Source organism: Didymosphaeria variabile (genome assembly GCF_027946475.1).
Source record: "Didymosphaeria variabile strain IMI 356815 chromosome Unknown scaffold_5, whole genome shotgun sequence".
NCBI lineage: Eukaryota > Fungi > Ascomycota > Dothideomycetes > Pleosporales > Didymosphaeriaceae > Didymosphaeria > Didymosphaeria variabile.
Window position 1 is genome coordinate 1,752,028 of NW_026611624.1, and position 27,921 is coordinate 1,779,948.

At 52.3% G+C, this 27,921-nt stretch overlaps 8 protein-coding genes across 8 annotated transcripts; 5 read left to right on the forward strand and 3 right to left on the reverse strand.

Annotated features, from left to right (window-relative positions):
* Positions 1-82: 82 nt before the first annotated feature.
* Positions 83-1,369, forward strand: N0V89_007053 (uncharacterized protein; the record flags this gene model as incomplete). Its single annotated transcript, XM_056215819.1, has 1 exon — positions 83-1,369. One exon carries the CDS (start codon positions 83-85, stop codon positions 1,367-1,369), a length of 1,287 nt encoding a protein of 428 aa, XP_056070066.1.
* Positions 1,370-2,107: 738 nt separating this feature from the next.
* N0V89_007054 (uncharacterized protein) lies at positions 2,108-4,149 on the forward strand (the record flags this gene model as incomplete). Its single annotated transcript, XM_056215820.1, has 6 exons — positions 2,108-2,315; positions 2,443-2,793; positions 2,846-3,088; positions 3,262-3,648; positions 3,705-3,808; positions 3,862-4,149. The coding sequence occupies 6 exons, from the start codon at positions 2,108-2,110 to the stop codon at positions 4,147-4,149; spliced, it is 1,581 nt and encodes a 526-aa protein (XP_056070067.1).
* A 499-nt stretch (positions 4,150-4,648) lies between these two features.
* Positions 4,649-5,305, reverse strand: N0V89_007055 (uncharacterized protein; the record flags this gene model as incomplete). Its single annotated transcript, XM_056215821.1, has 3 exons — positions 4,649-4,752; positions 4,805-4,944; positions 5,076-5,305. The coding sequence occupies 3 exons, from the start codon at positions 5,303-5,305 to the stop codon at positions 4,649-4,651; spliced, it is 474 nt and encodes a 157-aa protein (XP_056070068.1).
* A 995-nt stretch (positions 5,306-6,300) lies between these two features.
* N0V89_007056 (uncharacterized protein) lies at positions 6,301-6,982 on the reverse strand (the record flags this gene model as incomplete). Its single annotated transcript, XM_056215822.1, has 2 exons — positions 6,301-6,475; positions 6,846-6,982. The coding sequence occupies 2 exons, from the start codon at positions 6,980-6,982 to the stop codon at positions 6,301-6,303; spliced, it is 312 nt and encodes a 103-aa protein (XP_056070069.1).
* A 4,813-nt stretch (positions 6,983-11,795) lies between these two features.
* N0V89_007057 (uncharacterized protein) lies at positions 11,796-12,655 on the forward strand (the record flags this gene model as incomplete). The annotated part of the gene is made up of 3 exons (XM_056215823.1): positions 11,796-11,932; positions 11,978-12,008; positions 12,464-12,655. 3 exons carry the CDS (start codon positions 11,796-11,798, stop codon positions 12,653-12,655), a joined length of 360 nt encoding a protein of 119 aa, XP_056070070.1.
* Positions 12,656-14,337: 1,682 nt separating this feature from the next.
* Positions 14,338-14,562, forward strand: N0V89_007058 (uncharacterized protein; the record flags this gene model as incomplete). The annotated part of the gene is made up of 1 exon (XM_056215824.1): positions 14,338-14,562. One exon carries the CDS (start codon positions 14,338-14,340, stop codon positions 14,560-14,562), a length of 225 nt encoding a protein of 74 aa, XP_056070071.1.
* Positions 14,563-17,561: 2,999 nt separating this feature from the next.
* On the forward strand, positions 17,562-19,357 carry N0V89_007059 (uncharacterized protein; the record flags this gene model as incomplete). The annotated part of the gene is made up of 2 exons (XM_056215825.1): positions 17,562-18,375; positions 18,426-19,357. 2 exons carry the CDS (start codon positions 17,562-17,564, stop codon positions 19,355-19,357), a joined length of 1,746 nt encoding a protein of 581 aa, XP_056070072.1.
* A 2,718-nt stretch (positions 19,358-22,075) lies between these two features.
* Positions 22,076-27,805, reverse strand: N0V89_007060 (uncharacterized protein; the record flags this gene model as incomplete). Its single annotated transcript, XM_056215826.1, has 7 exons — positions 22,076-25,924; positions 25,972-26,244; positions 27,164-27,180; positions 27,230-27,295; positions 27,371-27,521; positions 27,688-27,702; positions 27,758-27,805. 7 exons carry the CDS (start codon positions 27,803-27,805, stop codon positions 22,076-22,078), a joined length of 4,419 nt encoding a protein of 1,472 aa, XP_056070073.1.
* Positions 27,806-27,921: the final 116 nt, after the last annotated feature.

Consider the following 27,921-nt stretch of genomic DNA (forward strand, 5'->3'; position numbering starts at 1 on the left):
GTCGCAGGTATTTCTTGAGCTTACGCCCTCGTCGGGGCCTCTACGTCTTTCCAGGTGAGCCGTTCGTCTCAACTTCGTTGACATGATCATGTTGGTTTCAATATCTGCTGGCCTTCTTGTGGCTACACTATCACCCGTCAAAGCATGGCCGGCCGCTAAGAGATACACAAACAGCTCGACCGCGGCTGCTCCACTTCACTTCAGCGCCGACGGTACGTTCCAGCTCAGTATCTTCGAGGACTTGCATACGGGGGAGAATGCCTGGGACTCGTGGGGACCACAACAAGATATCAATACCATTAAGGTCATCAATAAGATTCTCGACAAGGAAAGTCCGGAATTGGTGGTCCTCAATGGTGACCTTATTACCGGCGATAACGCGTTCCTTGAAAATGCTACCGTCTATATTGAGCAGATTGTCGGCCCATTGTTAGAGAGAAACCTGACTTGGGCTTCCGCCTATGGCAATCATGACCACCAATACAACCTCTCCTCAGATGCGCTCTTGGCTCATGAACAGCGTTGGCCAAACTCGCGTACACAGAAGATGGTGGCTGGTTCGGAACTCGATGTCGGAACTTCGAACTACTATCTTCCCGTTTACAGCAACAACTGCACCGTAGCAGATGACTGCGCGCCCGATCTAATACTATGGTTTTTCGACAGCCGAGGCGGTGCCCGCTATCAGGAGCGAAACGCTGCCGGTGGCCAAATCGGCCTCAAGAACTGGGTCGACACTAAAGTTGTGGAATGGTTCCAACAGACAAACGCCGAACTAGTGAACAAGTATCAGAAAACTCTCCCTTCTTTCGTCTTTGTTCACATTCCCACCTACGCTTCTTTCGCCTTCCAACAAACCGGTGTGCACCCACACAACGAACCAGGCATCAATGATGATGTGCCTTTAGCACCACAGGCACAGGGATGGTGCCCGGACAGCGAGACGAATGATGGATCGTGCGATTACGGCGGTCAGGATGTACCTTTCATGCAAGCTCTTTCAACTATATCTGGTATCATCGGTGTCTTCTCCGGACATGACCATGGCGACACCTGGTGTTACAAATGGGATACACAACTGCCTAACATGACCGTCGCTGGCAACGGTGTCAATCTTTGCTTCGGACAGCATTCGGGATATGGCGGATACGGGAATTGGGAGCGCGGTGCACGACAGGTCCTTATTTCGAAATCTCAGCTCGGCGGTCTTGAAGCCGACACGTGGATCCGGTTAGAAAGCGGTAACGTGGTCGGCGCCGTGACGTTGAATGCAACCTATGGCACAGATTGGTATCCGGAGACCAATAACACAAAGACGAGCTGTCCTACTTGTAACTATACCATTATCACTCCGCGCCCCGATAACTAAGAAACTTCGACAGGTTGATATTTTAGGCCCGCATAGTTAAGGTGGCCTTGTTGTTAGCAGCAGTACTTGGATAGACAGAATTACAAATTCGCAATCTCAGCAGTCGCCACTGTTATACCCGGAATGGCAACGTCACCAGAACGACACTATGCAATGATCTGGATACAGTGGACTATGTACGACAAGCAAACTGCAATAGCTCCTAGCGCCTGCTTGTTAACCTTAAGATTACGACCGGAAATCTTTGCTTGCAACAGGACCTGCCTGTTTGATGCTGCGTATATGCAGGCAAGGGTCACTTTATCATGATCCCGGTCGCAACAACTGGTCTGGCGTGCAAGTGACGGTAAGTAACGTACCGGCTAACCGCATTTATCCATTATCGGCAGATATCGTCTGCACACATGTTTATCTAACTACAGCTGGTAGCTGTGCACGTAATTGCACGTTATTCCAGGATCCTATGTTCAGCTATATTGCAAGGCTGTGCATGACGTTTCCATAATGTCGCTCCATCTCTTTCCCCGTTCTACACACTTTACTTCTTACTCCTGTGTCAGCGACAGATTCATACTGAACAATTAGCGATGGCGACAGGTCATGCGTCCGGAGCGCTCGTGGGCGGGGTGGCTGACCCGCGTCATCTCAAGGAGGCCGATACGATTGGGAAGGGCATCCGCGGTTCTGCAGATGGTGTGCAAGCCACAGTGCCTCAAACGCGCCCCAACTTCTACAACGATGCAAAGATCTCGTTCGAGGAGTACCATTACTGGGCGAAGCGCTCCCGAGTGGCAGAGAAGAGCATCGAAACAAAAAGGGGCTGGGCTTATTGGCCTCTTCAAGCGGAAAGGTCTGAGCAAGCGCAGTGAAGAACCGACTTCTAATGCGACCGAAGGTGTCAACGAGAAGGGATCTGAGACACCACATGATCCTGCTGTCATTGACAGTGCGTCTGCCGTCACAGACTCAGAGTTGAATCATGCTCGCGGCGCAATGCGCACGGCGACATGGGGTGAGCAGACCAAAGGAAGGGGCATACCTAATCAGATGGATACATGCTGACGTCGGTCCAGGTTCGATCTTCTACCTCATTACCACTGATATCCTAGGTCCCTACAACGTTCCATGGGCCGTTAGCCGAATGGGCTATGGGCCCGGCTTCGCGCTCTACACTGTCTTCGGTGGGCTTGCCTTTTATTCAAGCCTTCAGATCTGGCAGATGTTCGTGGGTTTAGACTCCACTCGCTACCCGCTTCGTAACTACGGCGATCTTGCGTTTCGTATTTACGGCAACTGGGCTCGGTATCTGTTCAACATCCTACAGATGTTCCAATTCTTTCTCATGGTTGCGCTGATCACGGAGAGTAATGGGCAGGCGTTGGCGCAGATGGCAGCTGGGAAGAGTGGGACGGGATTTCTCTGTTGTAAGTAGTTTCTGAAATCCTCGGCTCGATGGTAATGCTTACCGCTATGTAGTCGTAGCGGCAGAGGCCATAACTGCTACCCTTGGACTTATCCTGGGCCAGATTCGCACACTCCAGAAGCTGGGATGGCTCGCCAACGTTGCTGTCTGGCTGAACATCATTGTCATTGTTATGACTATGATCGTGGTGCACAAGTACCCCCCAAATTACGAGGCTGCTGAGATTGCGAACAATGTCGAGGAAGGCCCAGTAGTTACATCGGCCAATTGGCCCGTGGGCCTTGGCCTTAGCGACTGTACGAAATGTCGGGTGTACAAAGTGGGTGTTCATGCTAGGCGATCGTCTAAGACTCTAGGCCTTACACCTCTTAAGCCTGGAATCTTCAGATATTAGTAGCTGGCTAGAACACCTACTTCACCCACTTCCCTCATTGTAGACTTACACTGACTTTGTACCCCCCACCTTTAGACATGGGCGGCGTGATGAACTGCGTCTACGCATATGGCGGTGCGGTGCTCTTCAATGAGCTAATGGCGGAGATGCGACGACCGATGGACTTTTGGAAGAGCTTGATCTGTGCAGAGGCCTTTATCTATGCCGTCTATATCATCATGGGCATGGTTGTTTACAGCGCGCAAGGCCAATTCACGTACCCGCTCGCTTACCAAGGTATTCCGTCGAGTGCGTATTCTTGGCAGACGTTTGGCAACGCGGTTTCGTATACCTCCGGACTAATTGCGATGGCACTCTATGGGAACATTGGCATAAAAGTCATCTACGCCTCTGTTCTGCAAGACATATTCAACTTCCCACCACTGGACAAGAAAACTGGTAAGATTCTTTGGGTGGTCATCGGTACGTCCTTCTTATCGTCTTTGCAAGGCTTTGCTCATGCTAATCTACTTTGTCAGTTCCGATTTATTGGGGTCTTGCATTTGTGGTTGCTGCGGCAGTTCCACAGATTGCGAATCTACTCGCTCTGGTTGGTGCCCTGTGCATCATGCAATTCCAATATGTAAGCTCTTTCCCATCACCAATTGCACCTTTCGGCCTCGCTGACGTCTTCAGACTTTCCCACCCCTCCTTAAAGTCGGTTTCAACGTTCAAAAAGACGCCATGCTGCCGGAGGAAACATTCGACGCCCCGACAGGTGAACTTCGTCGCGTGGACTCTGGCATGAAGCGCTGGGTGCGCGGTTATATGAAGAAGCCGATCTGGAACACGTTCGATGTTCTCTTCGGTTTGGCAGCTTTATCTACGGCAGGCCTGGGTGTCTGGGCGGCGGCTATTAACATGAAAGCGCAGTTTGAATCTTCTGGCATCACACCATTCACCTGTACAAACCCGGCTGGGTAGAAGAGACGTGTATGAGATTATGGTGCGACTAGAGTAGGTTAGGTCAGAGTATCAATGGTGGGCTACTTGGCTCTCTCATTGTGTTGATAATTCCAAGCTCATCGAGACGGAGGAAACCATCCGAGAGAATTACTAAAACATGCTTTTGATCTGGTACTTCACACCTATATACATGTAATTCCTTAATAAAGCTTTACTTCATGGAGTCTATACTCGGCGGATCATCCAACATACATGGTAATGATTATGGTTCACCTTATCATTCAGAATTTTCTTACATTTGCTTTATTGCCACTCAAAGACGTCCTAGCGATATTGAATCTGTGTACTTCGAAATCAATTCCACGAATTCCACGGAAACATCAACGCCCAGAAGTGTGCCTACCATGTTCGGAGCATACATTGCCATGTCGGAACATCTGAGAAGCCACCCCACACCACAGCATGCGAGGCGAAACCCAGAGCTTTGCCACCATTACGGCCCGCCTAAACCTTACAGCTACTTCTCCTTGACACCAACGATGTTCTCCAACAGGATCCGACGCGCATGCACATCGTGACCGGCGTGACCTAGGGAGTGGAGAATGCGCTGAACCTCCAAGTCTGCATATCATTGTTAGTTTACCCACTATGTGTGGACGTGAGTGTATCATACCGCTCAGATTGAAGCATTCCTGGTCGTCCTGCGGGAACCCAGGAATCGCCGTATTTGTGAGATGATGCGACAGAGGTGCTAGACGCGTATTGTTATTGGGCCGCCCAAGGTTGATACGTCGAACTCGCTGGTTCCAGTCACTATGGCAGTTAGCCAAATTTACACGGATCATGATGTGCGTATGACAAAGTAACAATGCGAGTGTGTGACGATCCAGACTGTTCAACTTGTTGCCCATCGTGGCTTCGACTTGTATTTGAAGGGTACCTACGAGGCTTCCAGACGGCTCAAACGTGTATTGATGTCGTTGCGGATCATTTCAACCTGATGTGCAAGATCGCTGATCCTGTCGTGAACCTGAGCTATAGCTGCAGCAGGGACCGCACCGGTGGTGCGACCAGGACGGCGACCGCCACCGGGGCCCCCAAACTGTCGACGAAGCTGGTCGGCCACGCCTTCGAGGTGAGCGCTGACGTGGGAGAGGTCAGGCATGGGAGGCATATGTGGCATATTGGGAGGTAGGTTGGGAGGCTTGTTGGGGTGCGCCATGTTGAGAAAAGGGTGGATAAGTGTGGGTGCGCGGTCGTAATGGTGTTGGTCATCAGAGACTGGCGGGCGGCTTATGAAGGTCAAAATGGCGAACTATGTGACTGCGTTTCGTGATAGGTGAAAGCTATGGTCATTTCGCTGGCAGGATCGACTGCCGCTGAGCCACAGCCACCATAATTGCTGTTACCAAACCAGCAATCTGATGTCAAATGTTTGTGCCACGGCACAAGCAATGAACTCGATCTGACCCAAACCATTTCAACCACTCTCTCAGAATGTCCATTTTCTCAGCCGTAGTGCCCAATCTAGATAAAACCAAACGTCGTGTCTCCATGACTGTACGCAACGCAACCTCTAGTCTGAGTCGCATGTTCATTTATGATGACATCCAGAATAAGGCCTAGATACATGTCGAGTTCAGCAGTCTCAGAAGGCCCTTTGCAGAACTATATGACTGCATGCAAAACGCTGAGTAAGCAGAGGATCTCGTTCAAGTCAAATTCCTGCTCGCACAAATTGAAGAGGTGGCTTGTGATGCGGTTCAGCTGGTTCAAGACTTGAGTTGGAGGCATTTCTGTCTCGAACAGAGGGTCTAACAATGAACAGGGAGGAGATGGCAAAGACAAGAGGGACTGGGGTAATCGAACAACTGCATAGGATGAAGCAGATTGGTGTGCTTCGGCTGGTCCTGGTATGGCTTTGAAGTAAATTTGGCGGTGTCAATGTAATGTAATTGGTCGCCAGTGGGCTTGTGGAAGTTGTTCATGGTTGCGGAAGGGGCCCATAGTCCTCGTAATGTCATCCTGCTTTTGATCGTTAGCTCAGTTGTATTGCTTTCTATCAGAGGCTTATCATGTTGAATGCATTGAATGAGACATTAGGGTATACCGATCCAACTTATAACTCGACAAGTCTTCATTTCTCATCATCCTCTGAATCAAACGTTGTCACCGGCACTTGAACGATCCAATATCCGATATCCACTCCTTCTGCAACAGCGGCACGACCCCATTACTGGCGAACTCCGCATCTTCATGTTGCATGTCCCAGTTGACCACAAATTCTTTGACATGCTGAAATGAGCCCTCTTCTTCCACCGAGCAGTTCTGCACACCGCGTCTTCTTCTAGCATTAGCATCTACCTCTAGGTCCCGAGTCAGAGGCCTTGAATGAGTATACTTACCGATACACAGTGCAAGCGCTGTACATTCCCTCAAACATGTCTGGTTCCGCTATACTCAAAACTCTTAGTTCCTTGATCTTTGTGCAGCCCTGATTATACGCATACGCCGTGCAGTCACGTAAATCCTCCCCAGCGCAAAATCGTATCTGCATGTGCTGAATCAGTGGTGACGCAGAAGCCTCAGCCATAAGCTTGCCAATGTTTTCTAGCATCGACTGCTTTGCCCGCGTAGTCGCGTGTGGATGTCGGTAATTCGACTGGTATTGCGTAAACGAGGGTGTGGTTGGTGCGAAGTGGTTGCAGTGCGACATAACGTATACGAAGCCAAGCGGAAGTGCAAGGAAAGTGGCGAGAGTAAGAAGTGCGCGGTGGGAGCTCATGGTCGATGGTATGTTGTTGTCATGTTGGACGCAGTTGCTTGCGAGCGGGACGGTCTCCTCGGTCATGGTTGCAGCTGGGGAGTGATCTCTGCGATTGTGATATATAGACTTATCCAAGACGGCGCGACGAGCGAGGAACAACGGTTGGAGTGTGGTTGGTCAGGTAGGTCAGGTACTCAGACGTGCAATGAAAGCAAAGAAAGATCGACAAAGAGGAAGAAAGCGCGCATTTCATGTGTCCACCCAGCGTCGCTTCTCCTATCGTATCATTCATCGCATCCCCCAACTCAGTCTGCATACATTTGCGCTGAATTGCCCCTCTTAAGGTCTGGGTGCGGATAGGGTAGCGAATCTGAACGCGGTGTTGATGTTTCGGAGCCAGAAGGTGGTCCAATCGCTGGATGGCTGGATTAGGCAATAAACGCTAAGTCGTGGTAGGTTAGATACTAGCAATGCAACTGGCTAGGAAGAAGCCACTGGCGCAAACGAGGGCTGAGTTGCAAATTATAGATCGATAGGCCTGATACAATTGTTGACGACGAGATTGGGCGACTCAATCATGACTCGGGCCAGCATACAAGAGAAATGGGGTTGCAATGCTCCAGGCAAGCTCACTGTGCGAAAGCTTTTGTGAGTCGCTGTTCAGACTCTGTCCTCCACTATGAACTTACCCAATCAAGGCTTGCCACATAAACATCCAGCTGCAGCGCCACCAAACGTATCACTGAACTCGGCCATAGATTAGATAGCGACAAACCGCTACGCCAGCGTGTTTTTGTTTACCGTAGGATTTTGCAGATAGCGATTTGATTAGTTACAAGCGATTCAATCAGACAGTGATTCGGAGCGTAAAAGCCGGTCTGGAACGCGATCTACATCTCGTGATTGACGTGCACCCTGGTCCCTTTAAATCGCTATCTACAAAACTCTACGGTAGTATCATCGACAACGGCCATCAGGAATGCACGACATCAGATAAGTGATCTGAAATGTGGAGCGACAGATGTAGATATCCAAAGATCTGCTATTGCAAAATTCTTCGTCCCGCCAGTTCTTATCCCCTACAACTGTTGGTGCAATCAAGCTTATTCCTGCCCGCTTCTATGCAATTTTTGTATGTATACCAATAAGCTCCTCTGGCAGGCTACTGTACCAACTACCACAGAAACGCGCCCACAACGGCTTAGACGATCACCCAATGGCCTAAGACAATGCCAATAGCAAAGCTACAGAAGACTCACCCTGGCCGTGAATATCAAGTTGAACACTCTGAGCGCGGCAGTCTCAATCTTAGTGTAAGACCACGAACCGTTGGGGTGGGATTTTGGAAAAATGAGTTCACAACACTCATATTCTAATGCCGTATCGAAGGCGTTGATAAACTTGCACTGACTTGTATCTCATTCGCCAAGGTACAATTGTGTTCCCACATTTATCAAAGGAACCAATAGTGCAGAGGTAAACGATGATCGAGTCCACTTGAGGGCCTATCTTGGTACTTGCAGGATCGGCTTTTGCCAACTCCAACCTTCTGAACACAAGGCGGTGAACATCACTTTGATACCCACGGTGCCACTGTACGAGTCTATGCAGGCACTACAGAGTTACTACCTTGCTTCTAGTCCTACACTAAATAGCTGCAAGGGGTCAACTAGATTATTGATATATTACAAAACTTTAGGGTCGGATTGAAGTTGTGGTTGCAAGTCAAATGTGAGGGACAATCCCTCGACTTGGTATGTACACATCCCGCTTGTTTCCAGGTTGGACATCTTTTACAGAGCAACCCCTCATTATCGATGGTAGGACAACTGAAATTTTGTCTGTTTGGTCAAACAACTTGCGTATCCCATGCGCTCAACAGATTGCTTACGATGTTTCAACGTAAGTCCCTTTCCAAGCGTTATAAGATGGGCAATGTCGTAGGACGATATGCGCGGTAACAATCCACGTCGCTGCTTTACGTGTCTGTAGCGCAATGTTAGAATTTTCATTGAGCGCCGGCGCAACTCTATGAGCAAGCATATCACATTCGCTCTTCTTTCAGCTGAAAAGTTCCCTCCTCCTCGCGAGGCTGCAGCCTGTCCCGTCTCCTGCTACCGGAATTTGAGTGGCGGCCGAACACTGCAATCAGATAAAAAGTCATACGCGGCAAGATAGACCGTTCAATTTACTCTTATATGACCATCAAGAGTTGCGCTAAGAAGAGTAGTTATGGTGGTGGTGTCCACGAAGGCTCTCTCAACTTTCAGGGGCAAGTGAACGGGGGTGAGCAATGGCTACCTATGGTAGTATACCTGCGAATGGGAAGGCTATACCAACTGCTAAGAAGTGAACGCAGCCACAGAGTTACTTCGGTCCAGCGTGTGTACACAGTAAAGGGACGCAATGCAGGAGCCAGGCAGCTCAGGCAAGCGACGAAAGTGATGGCTGAAAACCTATACCTGGGCTGGGTAGCACAATTGAAGAAGCCCGCTCGTCTTCTTACGTAGTAGAACAGATAATAGGAGTGATGCTTGAGATCGGATTCAGCTATGCGAAGCGAGTGCGACCCACGTCTTCGGCGAAGTCGCTCGTCCTGTGAGCTACTGGCTGCGTAGCTGTGTGAACGTGTTCGGGCCGATTAAGCTGAGCACGTCCTTGGTCAGCCAACGATCACCTATCCGCGTTTTCGTTCACTATTGGCACTTTGTCACGTGCTCTTAGGCAACGTCCATAGGAAAAGCTATACTTTAACGTAAAGTTGTTGTCAAGTGTTACAACCTAGGATAGAACCGTAGAACGCGTGAAAGGGGCTCGATAGCACGGAGAGCATAGCTGTACTCTTTACCTAGGTATCGCCTATCCCATTTCTATCCCTATACTCTACACCCGTCTCCACATACACGCCACCTTCGCCGATCATACCGGTAGTTACGCTGCTGCTCGGTCGCGCTAGGGAGAGCTTCCGCCTTCACGACGCTTTTTTCCTGGTCCTTTCACGACAGAGTTCACGAGATTCTTCTTTCTGCTATGCGTCCTAAGCACAATGCTTGTCCAGGCTCTGCTACTGCCATTCGGAGGTTGATTGTTCCGTTAATTCATCTAAAGGCTTCTGTACATACAGCTGTCTTCGCCTCGACGATGTCGCGATGCCGCACCACCTGCATTGTTCAATCTCTTGGCACTAGCGAGTCGCAATTAAATGGTCCCAACAGCTTTCGCTGATTGGTTCGGAACCATCGGAGCCAGCTTAGAGTTCAGCGATGTCGTGGGGCCGTAAATCGAAGGACCCGGATGATCAACCACGTGGAGATGCACGCTTACAATCCTTTAGGACTTGAAAGGCACACTCTCGCCACAATAGGACGCGCTCCTTCATGTTAAGGGCGACGGCGAATGCGATGAGCGGCCTATTTGACCTTGCTGTCAACGTAGCGAGGTTACGGAATCTTGCCAGCTGATGGACATGCCCTATCTCAGTGATGTTGGCGTCGGCGGTCATCGGCGTGATGTACCTGCGCAAGCGCAGATCGCTTTGACGGCCGGGGTAGAAGACAGACCCTCCTATAGGATCGTCGATTCAAGCGGTGGCCTACGCCCCAAGCCGATTTAAATCTTCCGCGGGGTCAATTACCCCTCGTACGACGTGTGCAGTCACTACCTGTGGTATTTGGCGTTGGTAGAGAGCACAGCATCGATATGCGACACACCAGTCTCACTTGTTTTCATGTAAGCCCACAATGGTGGCACTGTAACAACGTGTAACCTCTGGCCTAGATCCGTTTCATTCACAGCAATGGTCGACGCCGCCATTACCTTGGACACCACAGTCGGTAGCACACGACCGAACAATCTCTGACTGACGTACGTTTAGTCCCAAATCTCAGCTCTTGCCAGGCACCCCTTTCCTTGGGTCCACAATGGTCGAGGATCTACCTGTCCGCCTTGCCCATTTGTCCAAGCGTCCCTGTCAGCCATTTGTATTTGACCTAGCGTCCCTGTCAACCTTTTGCATTCCATCTAGCGCCTCGTTTTGTGCCGATCCAACGGGGAAAACTAGTTCTCACGGATGGGTTCACTGTCGCATCATTACCTTATGCAGTGGCCCTTTCAGCCCTGACCCTGCTCGCTCAATGAGATGCGCAACTGACAGTCGGCATATAGGGCTTCTTCTCCCTTTTGGAAGGGTTGGAAGACACCTACACTTCGTTCATGTGGGCAGCGCATATTGACATGCAACATGTTTCTTCATCGAAATCCTCGTGGTAGCCAGGCTGTTGCAATTTCGAGCGCTTTCACTGCCCTCGCTGCTGTTACAGTACTTCTCCGCCTGTACACGCGCTTCTCACTAGTAAGATGTGCCGGCTTAGAGGATTATTTCGTTACAACAGCAATGGTACGACGTTCTCTACAACCGGTATATTGAATCCGAGCTGAATTCTCGTGTAGCTGTGCTCGATTGGATTGACAATTTGCATAGGCGTCCGTGGGTTCCGTCCTGCTCACAAACTCTTCACACGACTGACGTGACACAGAAGCAGATAGTGGTATGGGGCAACACATTGCAACCCTTGGGGTCGACGAGATGCGTCAGTCTTTGAAGGTCAGTTACATCAATTACGCGACAACAATGGGTCGTAGCTAAGAAAATAAGGCATTTTGGGCGAGTCTCATCGTCTATTACCTATCACTCGGCCTCACAAAGACGTCAATACTCCTTCAATATCGTCGCGTATTTGCCACCAGTGCCAGGACTTTCCACATCGCATTCTGGGTTGTTTTGGCGACCGTCGTCACCTACACTATTTGGACAGAGCTTGGTAGCATATTTGCGTGCGTTCCTGTCCGCGCCTTCTGGACTAAAGAAGCAAATGCCAAATGCATCAACCAATACGCCATGTGGTTCACCAACGCCGCTATTAACATCTTGACTGATTTCGCCATCATTATACTCCCGATTCCCGTCATTCGCAACCTAAACCTGGCACGAAGACAAAAGCTAGCATTGATCGGCATCTTTGCAGTCGGTGGCATGTAAGTATTCTCCACGTTACTCCAAGTTCCTGAACGTTGATTCAGTCAAGACGGCAGTCTCGAGCCTGTATCAACAGTATGTGACTGTACTACTCTGTGCGTTTTGTTGGAAGAAATGACTGTCGCTCCAGTCACAATTTCGACTCACTATACTCTTCAAACTCAAGCTGTTGCATATCATGATACCGTATTGACTACATTACTTCAGTACGCCATCTTTACTAACACATGCCTTTTAGTGTTTGCATCGTCTCGATCATGCGGCTCCATTCGCTTGTCACGATATCGAACTCTTCGGACCCTACCTACGACAACCCTTCTGCTGCAACATGGTCCTCAGTCGAGGCCAACATCGGGATCATTTGCTCTTGCCTCCCATGCCTACGACCGCTCGTTGTTCGCTTAATGCCTGGCATCTTTTCATCAATGAACTATAGACGAAGCGCGAGTCACACGGCTGCATTCTCGCGCAGCGCAACTAGGCGACGATCGGCTTTGCCTCTCAGTTCAGCCATCCCCTTGGAGTCCAAGATTTCGCGTCAGTCATCAAATGTAGACGAGACAAGTGCAGATGAGGAGGAGAAAGATGTTGGAATCCGTGTACTTACCGAAGTGCACATCAGCTTTGACGATGAAGATAATGTTAAGGATATGGAGCTAGGCATGAAGAGAGAAGATAGCCGCGAGAGTCTAATGATGCAAGACGCTGGAAAGGCTGTATAAGAATACCCAGGGCTGTAATGAAAGAGGTGCTACCGGTTCCTTCTAAACTTACAATTTAATCACCTTTTTTTTCTTCTCAGGAACGTTCACACTACTCGGGGTTCCGAGTCGATTTATCGTGAAGTGATTCTCTCCAGGCTAGACTGGCTCGTTCCGCTGTTTACGTGATGGCCGCGAACTCTGCAACATGCGACGGCAAAGCTCCGGAGTTGAGCGCAGATAGGACTGCAGTTGGAAGCTTCCCTTGACTCAAGTGAGAGAACCGCCGCGATATTCCACAAATGTCGGTGTCTACTAGTGACGAGCTTTGACCGATGTACCACATGCAGCACACTATGAACGTGTTCTCATGTCCATGAAACATTCCGGCTTGAAGTCTCCGACACGACTCAAGCCCCTGTGAGCATTGTGATTAATGAGGCCTCGGTCTTGGTGTAAAATAGAGACAGCTTAGACGTAAGCACCTGGGGGATATGAGCAGCGGGAAGTCGCCTGATATATTGCGTTCCTGGATGCATACCTGTTCTGTTGCCTTGTCCAGAACAGAGCCACGTGATAAGAGTGCCCACAGCGGCACTAACCAGCAACGGACTGCTTTTCCTCTCTTTGCAAAGCAGTGAAAGACAGCTGCTGATACTCGCGTGAGGACCCGAAGGGAGTTTTCCGTCTGAGCGTGTTGCCATACAAAAGTACTTGTCGTGATAGGTCAATACACCTGATAGATCGAATTCACAAACAGCCTGCATGTGCCCAGAGACAGATGCTCTTGGCGGTGCCCTCATATGCCGTTCCATGGTCTTGGGCATTGGCTACTGGGCAGCTCCTCCGACTGGGAAACTTCTAGAAGTTTCTTCAGCTACCTCTTCGGGTACACGAGTATTGCCACGACCTCGCCATGGTGTTGTCGCTCTCGGCACGTTTCTCGGCGGATCGGTACGGTGGCACCCTCCGCTCCGAGCCCAGCACGTCGTTTTGTACAACACAGTCCCTCGAGTCACGAAACATCAGTTCTGATGACTCCTCGCGGCGCAGGAGGCCTACTCGGACATGTTATACCTCCGCCGCCGGGCACACATGGCTGTTAGGAAGCCCATGCCCAAGGGAGCTAAACGCCGCTCCGAAGACGAAAGTCCAGACCTTGGACGCAGCCAAGCAGGAGCGCCAAGGGTCGGGCCCGAGTCGAGTCGCGGGTCGCGGGGGTGTTCAAGGCGCCATCGTTATCGCCGCGCCAACGTCCGCACCAACGGTGGGCCTCGGACGGGCAGGCCGGGACAAATCTGACGGACTTTGGAACCTGATTCGCAACGTTGAGAGTGCTGAGTTATCGGCTTGCAGGGTGCGGACGAAGCTTCAGTGGTGGGTGGGGGCATCTGATAGGGCGACGCAGGGGGTTAGGGTTTTAGGGCTTAGGAGTTTGGCTGCTGGTTGCACATCCCCGACCCCATCCCCGCACCCTGGTGGGCCAGACAGTTTGAGGTGAAGGTATATGTATCGCTAACATTCCCGCCATGGCTGATAGCACCGCCGACCAGCTTCACAGCACGTCAACATCATCCTGTAATCGAAGATTAATCAAAGCATTACCTCAGTCTTCAAGTGTCACTACTCCGCCCTCAGATCTGATACACCGCACAAAACCTGCACGACCACCACGATTATCTACACGTCGCCAACTGATCACAATGTCCACTCAAACCGAATACGTCTACATCCCCAACCTGATTGGCGGCCAAATGCTACGCATTCCGGTCTTTTCGGTCGAGGATGACTACGAGGAGGAACCACTTGCCATCCCCTCGCCTTCACATCTCACAATCGACACTTCCGCCCTCGCCATCCCCACTCGTGACGCGTCACGAGCACCGAGCGTTGACTCTGCTGTGGAGAGCATCGAGGAGGCTGAGTGAAGCTACCGTCACACCAATCTGAGTACCGAGACTAGTCTGAGGGATGATCTGTGGATCGTTGCCTACCAAGTGCATGTCTAAGGACGAGGACGAAACAAGCGACGCGGCAGACATCATCACATACAACGCAAGCACACCATCGATTCGCGGTCGCGACATTTGCTGCGTATAAAGAAATTGTGGGCATATAGGCCAAGTCACAACGCGATGATCGCAGGATGAGAGCCCGAGAGCCTTGGGTTGGGGCGGGGCAGGAGACGGGATCGCTGCTTTTTATTGAAGGCTTTACTTTGATTTAGAGATACCACATACTCATTTTAATACTATTTTTTCATCTTGAAAGACGCTATGAATCGTTTCACAATAGTTACACGTTATGTTCCGTATTCTACACTTGACATTCACGATACGTAGCTCCCTATTCGGCAGGACGGCAGTTATGGACAGTCATTGCGGAGTCTCGCAGAGCCGTCTTGCTTAAATCCAATGTCTTAGACGTGTGGAGAGAACGGTCCAGCGCGAACGATACACCATCCTGGTTAGACTCGGAGCCTGTTGCCATACTGAGTGTCTAACTTCAAGCGCAATCCACAGTGGACACAAAAGTAGGACGTCCTTCAAGTTATCGTGGCGTTGAGACTCCTCGATACGGCAGCATAGAAGGCCCATAACCTTTCCTGTGCTCCCAAGCCCTCTCCTCCACTCTTCTGCGCCTCTCGACATCCGAGGCTATGGTTCTTCATGTTGTCAAGCTCGTGGTCTCTGTTGAGTATCGCGGAGAAGGGTGGTATATTACAATACGACTCGAGCTGAGTAGTGGTCTGCCTCTGAAGGAGCACCGTACACGGAAGTTCGAATTGTAAAAAGGGACAATCAGATGGAGCTTACACGGTTGGGGGTTCTTGACTACGAGTGAAACATTGCATCGTGAACATATTGCAAAGCATACAGCATGCGCATCGTCGGTCGCAGACCGTCTCTTTGACCGACAGGTCGCAAGCCACAGGAATGTCACTGTCGCCATTGAAACCGCTCACTTACGGACATGACGACTCGCATTCAGACACACGTTTCATAACTTTCCCTTCAGTGCTTGCGCATTTCCGGATGTCGTGCAATGTTTGCACACGGGCTGTGGTGATTTGTTGGTAAAGCCCACGTGGTGATGGAATGCAGGTCGGAGAGCCGGCGCTTAGGAACTCAGCTTGTAGGACCGGACTTTCTATCAAGGGCGACACCGAGCTCGATGATTGTTGTAATCCACCATAGAATTCGACCTCTAGGTATATCAGGGTACGATTTGGCGTTGCTAATCAGCGCTGGTAAATCGTCACAAGTGCACTTCGCAAAGATTTCGAACGCGTCTGCCTGGTCTCAATTGTACGAGCATTTCTTCGAAGAAACGTCGCTTTCGAAAACTTGATACATGTTGCAGAGACGCAGACGGCAAGAAGACATTGCAGTGCAGGGCTAACCAGGTGTATGCTGCAGCGCGCCAAGGACCAGCTCTGTCCAGCCTCAGGGTTTCTGCCCCAACCACAGATTGCTCTGGCGGCGGGTGCGGGCTGCTCGGATGTGGTTGGTCGTGGTGACAGGTTGAATCCCAGTGTTGAAACCCCGTGTAGACATTCCCTGCCCTCCGTTGCGCCGACTTGTGATGTCTTGAGTGCATGAAGACGTTGCTTGGCTGGACTCGCCGTATGACCAGCCTCAGGCTCGCTCGATGGCAGAGGGGCAGCCTTGAAAGGCCTTTATTTCAAGTTTGTCGCTCTCTTCAGACGGTGTCACGCTGCATCTAGGAGTGGGCATGGAGGTCGTCACCGAAAGGTCACGGCCACCGGATGGCATCTTGGCAAGCTGGCTGCTACACCCAAGCCGGCCTGGGAAGAAAGCCACGAGCAGACAGACTATTGACAGTCGACACAATGCTCGGATGGCTGCAGGGTTTCGCGAGCGGATTGTCACGACTGCTGGCATAGAATCCGACGTCAGCTGGAGGTGGGAAGCCGCAGAGTTCCACCTCCTGGAGCTTGCAGACGGGTTCGTGCTAGCCACGGCCGATAGCCGCACGCAGTCAAATAACTTTATATTTGCGAGACTGAGGTCTAGAAGGCGCCTACCCCACAGAGTATCCGGGCCAGATGTACCGTGGGAGGCATCGTTTTGGCAGCGCACAATGGCCAGCACGGTGCGACGTCATCTGGGATGCCGATGCAGCCGGCGATGCAGCACAGAAAAGGAAGAAACGGAGGGTGACGGTTTTCGCGGTGCAGGGTTTAGCGGCTTTGTTTGGCTGAGGCGCTCGCGCTGCAGCGGTACGCGGTGCCGTGAAACGTGCGGCTCTGTCGCGGCGCATCCGGGCTGCACTCGCGGCACTGCACCACGGCACGGCAGCGTATCGTCGTGGAGGCTGCTCGCGGTGCTGAGGGCCCTCGTCCGTCTCCGTCGGCGTGGACGCGCTTCGGATCGTGCGTCGTGCATCGTGGCAGCTCCTGCTCCCGATCGGCGCGTGGTCTCTACTGTGTAGGCGCGAGGTAGCGGCCTTCACGTGCGTCACCGGCCTCCACAGGCGCGGCGAAAGAGCTGACGCGGTGTGCCAGGCCCACCCGCCATGGCGCCCACGCGCCCACCAGCTTCCGCCAGCTTCCCACCGCCCGTCTCAGAGCCCGCCAGACCCTTATGCGCGCTGCTCCAAGCCGCCAAACGGCCAGCGTGACATCATGCGCCCCGTCGAGCAGCCTCAGCGCTGCCCGAATGGTGACGTCCGGGCGACGGCGGCGGCCCCTTGGCGATCCCGCTGCTTTTCCTAGCCACACCGCGCCCGAGCGTCCGCAGATTTGGCCCAAACAGTAAATGGCAATAATGCTTGATTAGCGACCAAAGCGCCTGCTGCATTGCATCTTTGTTGCTCTTCCTCCCTGCCCTCCCCTGCCCACCCTCACCGACGACGACGACGACTCCGCTGCAATCCGGGGTGCTGCGCGGAGAACACTCCAGACATGTTACGCTCGTCATGTCCAGCGTTTGTTTGCTTGACTGTCCTTCTTCCTTTGTCCAGAGCACAGTCGCTGTCGCTCTCGCCCTCTCCTGATCGCTCCGGCGCCGCCGTCTCGGACAATCTCGACCCTTCGTTTGCTGGCTTCGGCATCGAGCCCTCGAATCTCTTCTCCTTTACCGGCTGGAACGAGCCCAATGAATTTTCTATACAGCTGCTGCAGAACCTGGCCGACTACTCCGGCTCGCCTCCGCACATACGTATAGGCGGGAACACCCAGGACTACATGATCTACGATGCCGACTATGAAGATTTTGGCTGGAAGAAGAACTCAAACTCAACCGCTCAGGGCGTCATCGCTGCAGACTCGATGATCATCGGGCCCAACTACCTTGCCGCGCTCGACCGATTTCCCAAAGACACCTTCATCACGTACGGGCTCAATCTCGCCTACGAGGGCGACGACTACCTGGACCACATCGTGACGCATTCAAACGCCGTTGTGAAAAATCTGCAAAACACCCGCCTCTACTCGTTCGAAATCGGCAATGAGCCCGACCTCTATCTTGAGAATGGCATGCGTGCCGCGCCCTGGGACGGCAAGACGTTTACGACCCAATTCATGGAGCGCGCCGATACCGTCTACCAGAAAGTTCTGAAGCCTGCAGGCATGGCTCCTACTTTCTTCGAGCCTCCGGCGACTGCGTCGACTATCGGGACGACGTTTGAGATCGCGATGCTTAATTCCGACGGTATCTTGGATCGGATGAACGGAGAATATTACGTTGGTTGGTGGAACCAGCATGACTATTTTTACTGTACGTTGTTGCACAAACCCAGGGTTCCGTCAAGTACTTACCTATTCTAGTCATTGGTGTAACGCCTACCCCCATCACTCTAGACGACCTCATGGATATGGACCAAACCAATACGCAGTTCGCATACTGGGAGAAGCAGGTCAAGATCGCGCTTGACACTGGTGTTCCCTACGTCCTACGTGAAATGAGCTCCATTGGACCCATCGGCATGCACCAAGTCAGCGACACCTTTGGAGCAGCGCTTTGGACCCTTAACTTTTTTCTCTACACCGCCACCCTCAACATATCCGCGGTGCACATGCACATGACTGACAATTCCAACGCCAGTGCCTGGCAGCCCATCAACGTGTACGGAAAGGAACCCTTTGTGCGACCGCAGTACTACGCACACGCCGCTGTGGCACAAATCATCGGAAATGGCAATGGGACAACCCAGATCGGCGCTCTCGACGTTGGTGGTGCAGGCGGAGATTACACGGGACGCATTCGCGCGTACTCTGCCTACGCCAACAGCGCTTTGCAAGCCGTCATTCTCATCAACTCGAAACAAGCCAATGCTTCCGAATCCAACAAAGCTAGCTTCACTTTCAATGTCAACATGGGTTCTGCCAACGCAAACAAGAAAATCTACATCTCATACCTCACTGCGGATGGCGCCGATTCACTGACTGGTACATCCTGGAATGGCATGAGCTTCTCGGATGAGGACGGCAAGGCAAGTGTCGTTGACGAAAGTATCTATCAATACTCATTGGATGGTAATGGGGCTTTCTCCATTGCCGTGCGCGATTCCGAAGCTGTAGTCGCCAATATCGACTGGCAGCTCGGCTCTAACAAAGTCATCAAGGTCGACGGCACCACAACCTCTGGAAGCAGAAGAAAGAACTCCGGATCACCCTCAGTCACCGGAGCTAAAGCTGCTGTCTGGACAGCCGTTCTCGTATCGGCGCTCACTCTTGCAACCTCGCTCGGCGCGTGGTAATAGATTATTCGGACGACCATGATTTTCCTATCTGTTGCTATTATACCAGCTTTCCTTTCCTTTGTCTTGCATGAGGGCTGGTATCATCCCCCTCCAACATTGCACTGCATTAGAATGGCGTTATGTTTGGCCCCACACTTGCGTACAGCTTCTCTCCTTGTTTTTCCAGCGACCTACCTACCTACAACTCCGACTTTGGATATGATCTGGCCATGGCATTTAGTATTCTCGGGTATCAGACCGAGCTTGCATGCTTTGTTTTCGGTGTTTATACGTGGAGGATGGAGGGGCGCACTGCGGGTTTGTATACATAACTCCCGCTTTTTCTATTGTTGCAAGCTGGCGATGCATAAGACAGCCAAAAGGCTCTGTACATGTTAGGTGCATGGATATCTGCATATACTTAATACAGTGCGTATGAACCTCGTGAAAACTCTTGTTGTGGGTGCGTATGACGTGACTCGTTGGGCAAGGGACGAGAGGAGATCATGTGGGCGGCGCTATCCTTGTTGGCCTTGATCAACACACTTGAGACATCACACAATCCCACATGCCTGCATCGCGGTCAGTCACACCAACGTTGGAGGTCATGCAACAGGGACAGGCATTCCAAGTTGGTGATTCTGGTTCAAATTAACATACCTAAAGATCTTATTCATTTGTGCTTACTATATCACGTTCTCGGGTTAGTAGTGCAAGAGTGCCGAGAAGCCACGGTACTCTTTTGTGCTCGAACTCTACTTTGGTGAGGGTGAGGTTGTAGATGATTCGAAAGACACATTCAGTTGGCTTGCGGTAGCACTTGGTGTGGAAATTAAGTGTCTCCTACGATGTTGCTGCTCAGCGTAGGGCCACACAAGCCTTTAAACTCTTGGTAAGGCAGTCTGGACCCAGCACGAGGATCGTCATGCGAAGAGATATAAAAGGATCACAACATGCACGAGCACTACTCTTGGACAGCCTGAACTTCATTATCAGCTTTGCTTCTTCTAGACATTGCGTTTGCAAGACACGACATTAGCATTTCGTCTAGCCAACACGTGCATGATGGACTTGAAAAAGAGCGTATACAATAGTAGGGTATATCATATGCATACAACACCCGGACCTCGCAACCCACACCAAATGCAACTCCTCGTCAACGATTCCTCATCTACCGCTTTACCGGCCATGTCCCTGTCCGTCACTTCTTTCTGGTTGATAAAATTCCCCCACCCGCCTCTCAGGCGCATAGAACCCCCATCAGGCGCCCTCCACCTGCCCCCCTTCCTCGCTTTCATCTCCTGCACAAACAAGTCGTACTTGGTCCCATGTGTTCGTTCGCTCGTTTCTTGGTACACGCTTCCCCCCGCTCTTCCTTCGTCCCTTGCATCGCTACTCGACTCGACATTCTGATTGCGCGCTTGGCCCGTGATCGGATCTCGCCCAGAGGCTTCTCTGGCCTCGGCGAGGTAGTCGTATGATTCGCGCGGCGACGCTGGGCGTGGAGGCTGAGGGCGTACTGCTTGTCGTGGTGGTGATGTTGAGAAAGTCTGCCTTGCGGTCGTCGATGTCGGTGCTGGCTGAAAAGTGCTTGGGGCATGGGGGTGTTGCAGATTAGTGTAGGGGTTGTGCTTCTTAGCTGAGCTTGTGGAAGGGTGCAAGAGTTTGTTCAGGAGTGATGGCATTGTTGCCAGGGAATGTCGCGTGCAAGACCGAGAGTCGAGGCGATGGAAGCGATGATATCGATTATGAAGTTGGCTGGTTTCGGGGACGGTCGCGGCGTTGAATACGGGGCCCGCCAATTGGAATGATTTTCAAATCGTTAGGCACTGTTTAAGTGATTCTCCCTAGGTCACGCGGTGTCTCTTCTAGGTTCGCATTTCTGTGCCGTACGGGAGAAAAGGTTGCCGCAATCGTGTTCCTCCGTAACCTGGTTGCAATGATATCCAAGCTTTTGCGAGTAAAGGCCTTTGAGTCGCCTACTCCTGGTCACAAACTCACGATTGTCAAACAACGGGAACTGGCCTACACAAGGTGCCGGGGCACGACTTTATTTGGAGGGAGGCTTGGACAGGGGCAAATTCGCGAAGGAATATGCTAGCCGAAATTGTTTAGTACATTAGGCTGCCATTGTCAGCCTTTTATCACGGCGGCCCAGGCCATATTAAACACAACGAGCACAAAGATATGTATCGATGAATGGGCATTGAAGGGTTTCGATATTATTTGCAGTACAAGAAAAAGCACTTCTCCGGAGCATCCATCATCGACCATGAGTAGACACTCTGGTCTCTGCTGCGTGACTTGCACCAGATAGAGTTGCACTGAGTGACCTGTATACACTCTCGTGTCATTTTCAGGACACCGGAAAGAAGCCCGGTATAGAAAAAGCACTGCACTTTGCAGAATTCTTTGATGAAGAGATCTGACCGGTTGCAACGCAGCAAGCAGTAATGGTACAGTGTCGAACAAGGTATGCTGATGTGCAAGGAAGAAGAAAAACATAGTGACAGAAATACAAGCGTACCACAAATCAACGTACGCCGAATCCGTCGGGAGCCTCCTTTGTATGGAGGCGAACCAAAGTGCAAAGGACCATGATAAACGCCTTCTATGCAGATAAGCGAGCGTCACCCAGGATCAAATGCCACGTGATCTAAGCTGCGTCTGCACTCGGGCTACCGATGGACGAGTAAGGCAAAGAGCCAGGTGTACCCTTTCTCGAATCAATGAGCTTTAGTGGACCGGGGCCGAGGGCGTTTGCCGCTTGGTTGTCCAAGGGTTGGTGTGAGCTGGGGCAGATCGATTATTCGACCATGCGTTGCCTGCAGGGCTGCGAGTAGAGCTATTCGAGCTCGTTCCTTGACCCTGGTAATTTGCAGGCTTGCGTGTACGCGTGTTCTGCCCGGTAGAAGGCGTATTGCCCGTACCGTTTGTGGGACTGCGTCGTGGCTTCTGTTGACCATAACCTCGGCCTCCTTTGCGCTTGATTGGCATTGACTTCGTTATTATTTCCTCAATATTGCCCATACGAATGATAACATCAATTGTGTTGTCATGTTTCTCTGGCTTGTCCTCCTGCAAAGTAGGTTTACTTGTAGGGTAAAATTTGCTTCCATACTTTGAATACTGACGGCCATTCGGCGGGAAACCAACAGGCGGCTCATTGGCGGCCAGATGGGGGGTTTTAGGAACCTTCACTGTCGGCAAAGAGCCAAATTCTCTATCCTCCAGGAGATCTTCAGCGCCGCTGCGAGTCGTGATATCACTACTGCCATCGTTGACGAAGCTTCTTCGATTGACAGATACTGGAAGGGAAACGGTGGCAGAGGCAGAAGATTCGCGGACTTCAAGAGGGGCTTTCGACGACGGTGCTATCGCGAGAGACCCGGGCTTGGAGTTGAGCGATGTTTGGACCGAGGGCGAGGACCTAGTAATTGGGGCCGGGGCCGCTCCTGGGGCAGGCGTCTTATCCAAAAGGCTATTGAACCTCGCTTGCCATTCCTGTGTGAGGGCGAGAGGTCGCGCTCCGAGACCAAGGCGACTGCGGGACGGCATACTCACAGGCGCCTCAGCCTGCGCCGTGGGTCCCCCAGCAGTAGGCGGTAGGCGTACGCGCGGTGAGGGTTTTGGCATCTTCACAACGGGGTGCGATGTGTCCCCACTGAATGCTGGATGGGATTCTGTCTCAGGAGGTGGAGGTGACTCTTGTTTGGCAGCTGGCTGGGGTTTAGGGAAAAAGCGCGATGAGCGGCCGCCTTGCGTAGCCGATTGATGCGGAGCGCCTTGACTGGCCGGGGCAGACCCCTCATGTGTTTTGGAAACCTCGTGCTTTGGTTTTATGTCGGGCGCAGCAGTTGTATTTGAACTGGTAGGATCGATGCCACCCACCCTAGGGTGTAGTGTTGATTCCGTCTTGCCCTTCTGGTCTGTGTATGTTTCCCGGAGTTCTGGGCGGAAGTCTGCACCCACGCGTTCGCGTTCTCGTTCAGCTTTCGCACGTACATCGAGGTCATCCTGGCGGATATGTGCCTGGAAATTACCCCAACCTTTGTCAGTGGGAGGGGGGGCGATGGGCCCAGGTTTGGGGACCGCGCTACCTTGAGCTAGGCTTGGTACAGCTTGAGGGTACATGTTCTGTTGCGCGAACTGCTGGATGGGAGCGGCCTGCGGCTGCGGAGGTAGGTTCTTCACAGAGGAATTGAGTCCAATCGGTGCCACACTCGCCTGCGGTGGGGCCGTCACCTGTTGACCAAAAGTGCCGTTCCCAAGAGCCCTGTCTCTAGTTTGAGGAGGTCCCCAAACGCTCGAGCCGCTCGAGCCCCAGCCAGCTGGACGCTGTGGAGGAAGTGTCGATGACCAAGGTCCTTGTGGAGGCTGACTCGCTTTATCATCTGCCGCGACAACCGGTCGCAGTTGCTGCGCCTGCGCTTGTACGTGATCGTTTCGAGGTTTAGAATTATTACTCTCGCGAGATAAGTCGTTCACGGGCGTAATAGACTGAGCAAGTGAAGGCAGCGGCTGGACTTCAGTCTGCGCCTTCTTTGGTGAGGGACTCGGCTTAGAAGCAGCAGGCTTGGACGCTGGTTCAACAGAGGCTGGTTTCCTGACTGGTTGAGCCTGATGGACCTTCATCATCCCATATTGAGCTACCTCGCCTTCGGACGTGGGCACAGGTGGCTTCGGTGGGGACTGTACCGTGGCTGGCACTGCCTTATCTTTCTGCGGCGACTTTTGAGGAGCTCGCGATGGGGACGTCTCCTTCGTTTTCGATTTAGCATCGTCTGAGAATCCCATCGCTTCTAAACGCTTGCGAAGTCGCTCTTTTCGTTCTGCTTCTTCCTTCGCCTCCTGTTCCTTCTCCCTCTGCTTTCGCAGCTTTATCGCATCAATGTTCGAATGTAGGAGTCGCTCTTGTACTTCGACAAGATTATGAATCTGTGAGGGAGCACCAGGCGTGCCGGTATCATTTGAGCCTGCAGATCCAAACGGCGATGCAGGTTGTACATGCACTGCATTTGGAGATGCAGTCTGTGCCAAGTTTGCAGGTTGTACATGCACCGCATTTGGAGATGTAGCCTGCGCCAGGTCTTCAGCTTCTGTCGATGTCGGTTGATCCGTAGATCCTGGCTTGGTAGGCAACGCGTGCCGTGGCGCACCTAGATTGCCAGCATCGAAACCATTTACCGATTGCGAATCTCGTCGTTGCGTGTTCATGGGCAAAGGAGGTAGGTCGGGACCCCGTCTATCGAAGGACATGCGGCGACCGCTGCCTCCACTAACATTTGAGGAGTTCCTTCGTCGGCCCCAGCCCGGCCCATCGGCGCTTGTCCTTGAGGTTTGGAAGGCTGCGGAAGGCTCCGCAGGACCATCTTGTGATGGTCGCTGGAGGACGGACGGTTGTTGACGGTAGGCATTGTCTCGCACCGAGCCGCGTCTCATTTCGCCGACTGGCTCATAGCGACCACTATGTGAATTGAATAGCTCTCGATGGCCACGATCATCCCGCCAAGCACGATTGAAATCGTCCGGTGCTATTTCCTTCGCCAGAGCATGCGGGGGCGGCATTTCATCATAACCATATGAATCTCTGGTGTAACGAGGCAGGGGCTGTTGTGCTGGCGCATTTATCTGTATGGGAGACACCTTTTCGACTGGAGGTAGTTGGGCCCAAGGCGACTTCACTGGAGCAGCAGAAGATGGTTTGGACACCAGTGTAGGCTTTTCAGGCTGGCCTTTCGGTTTAGTAGCACTTGCTTGCGCGCTTGCTCCTGGCTTCAAGATTGTTTTCGTCCCACTAGTCATACCGGACCTCTGTGTGCTCGAAGCCGGTGTCGGTGTTGGTGCGGGTTTCGCAGCTGCCACAGGCGCTTCTGTCTTCGGTATGGATTTAGGCTCCTCAGGGGGTGGTGGTTGATTTTCCGCCGCAACAGTCGATTTAGTACCGTCCATCCACTGTACTGTTTCCGGGGCCCAGTCATCCTCGTCATCATCAATGTCTGCCCATTTCGCCTCTTTTCCAGCCTCGTCCGCTTGCAGTCTGGTTGCCAAATGAATACCGTACTGCTGTTTGAGCTCTTCATCGGTGAATTGTTTCGGTGGCGCAGGCGGAATTGGTTGATTCTTATTCCACACTTTGCTGGCGTCCGGTCCTGAACCTGCCCCATTAAGCTTCCCCAATGATCGTGGTGTATTGCTACCGCCAGACTTGGCAACGAGGCGGGGCCTAGCAGTCTGCACAGCTGATGCGGCTACAGAGCTAGATGGTGGGACCTTGTCGCCTGGGCGTGCAACGGGTGCAGACACAGCCGACTTTGCCAGAAAGTTCTTCGTCACAGAAACAGACTTGAACGCTGCAGGTTTTTTGACCGTGGAGTTAGTTCGCAAGTGTCCACCTGGCTGCTTCGTTGGGTCTACACTCCCAGGACGACTGATATCCGTGTCTGATCCAACGCTGCCCTCCCCAAGTGCATTTTGAGATTCCGTTGCGGAGCTCTCGCCTGTGTCGCCGTTCACTAACGGTTCCCTCTTCTCGTTTGAAGGCGTATCGGGTGTCACCTGGCGATCCAAAGTCGCGGCGGGGGCCTGGATATGTTAGGGTACACGTGCGAATGCTGGTCATTCCCACTTACGTTACCAATCCCTCCATCGGCAGTCTCGAATGGTCGCGCCGCGTTGGCAGCACTTGCTGGGGCTGTCGCGCTCGTGCTAGTAGGGTCGTCGGAAGGGTTCAAGTCGTGTGTGTTTAGGCCCGAGGGCGCCTCGCCGTTGCCGGCGGAGTTGTTGGTAGTTGATGCAGTGTCGTCGATGGGCGCGGGGCCACCCACCGACTGTGCTTCCTTTACCACATCGTGGGTGATCTGCTCTGCCATAACAATCTGTAGGTCTGTCGTGGCAACGGAGGGCTCTTTGTCAGAAGGTCGTTCTTTAGAAGAGGGAGACATGGGCAGGAATCAGCGCGGACGCGTGCGACCGGCTGTCCATGTAGAAGGGCGAAGGTCGAAAAGTATTCACCTAGTGTCAGATGTGAAGCGTCGCCACGGGGTGTAAGTTGGCGCTTCCGCACAAACGACGACTGATGTGCTCCGGGAGCTGCGCGGCGGCGGGTCGGCGTGGGTGACGAAGCGTGATCGAGTTACGGCTGCGGCGAATGGCGGCGGGCTCGCAGTGTCGCGGCTATCTCGTGCCAAAGATGTACAGAGGAGAGGGGCCTCGGGAGGCTCTGGCCGGGTCGTGGTGTAGATGGGGTGTTGGGTGAGGTGTAGGCCAGCGCACGACTTAGTTGATGATAGGCTCTACGTCCTCGGGCCAGGGCCTTGGCACTCTTTGAAGCTGAAGCCTTACCACACTACGTCCGCTCCAGCTCGACTACTATCATGGTACTAATCTGCGTATGTGTACCAGTTGTTTACATCACAAGCGGGAATAGCTGGGCGATCACGCACGGAATGCACACATAACTGAGTCTCAAGTGCAGCACGTGCGCCAACGTGAATGAACTCCACGAGTGCTGAAGCTTATGGTGGACCTTCCGCCGGATCGGGTAATGCAACTTTGAACGTTGCGCTGCTTCGCATGGTGCCTTCGTGTCGATAAGACATAATCCTACCACTGTACTTTTGTCCCCGATAGGAAACCCCCGATAGGGTCTGATTGCACTCCGGCCGAAGCAAAACGGATCCGCAATGGAGCCCAAAGTCAGGAAATGCACATGCTTGCCACAATTGAGATTGAATCTGCTACACTCTATATTTACACATGCCGTCTGTCCCGCTCATGACTTGGTTCAATTCAGCAGAGTGTCCGACCCGCTTAGTGGTGCACATTGTTCTTGTGATGGCCTAAAGCATGTGAGTCAGATTATACGAAAAGCAAGCACGCGAGACGTACGCAAGTGGAAGTAGTAGTTCTGAGCGTAGCCGAGAGCAATAAGAGCGCCGATTACGTGAACCAGAGCTATACCGTCTTGTTAGCATTCCATTCGGCCCATACCTGTGCGCAAACACGACGGTCCGCATCGGGGGCACATACGCATAGCAGAGGCATTCTTGCCAAAGTACCTCTTCTGGTAGCGACCCAAAAGACCCTTGGCCTGCACCTCGGGGGCAGCGCCTCGCGGGAGCTTCTCGTAGAAGCTTACGACCTTCTGCATGCGGAGAGCATTCGGCGATGATCCGATAGCCTGTATAGCACATCAGCGTGGTGCTCCTGGTGTGTTCTGCCAACGAAACAGTTCACTGCACACGGTCCCTGTCGATGCCGAAACAGATTTACGGTAGTCGGACAGGCAGCGAAATGCGATAGGGGAGTCGCCGGGCGCGGCTAGCATGGTTTTCGAAGGTTCTTACATTGGGAGAAGCCACCTGAAGCAAATTGTTAGTGGCTCGTCGGTACAAGCGGTGGGTTTATGGTTCCTACCTTGGGCGGGATAAGGGTGGACAGCGCGCGCTTCGTGATGTAGCTCATCTTGTCGGCTGGGCCTTAGTTAGCATCAATTGACTCCTGTCGGCGATTTCGGGTCGATTCGGGCGACGTACCTGGACTGGCAAGATGGGAGAGTGGGGATGAAGGTCGTGCTGAGG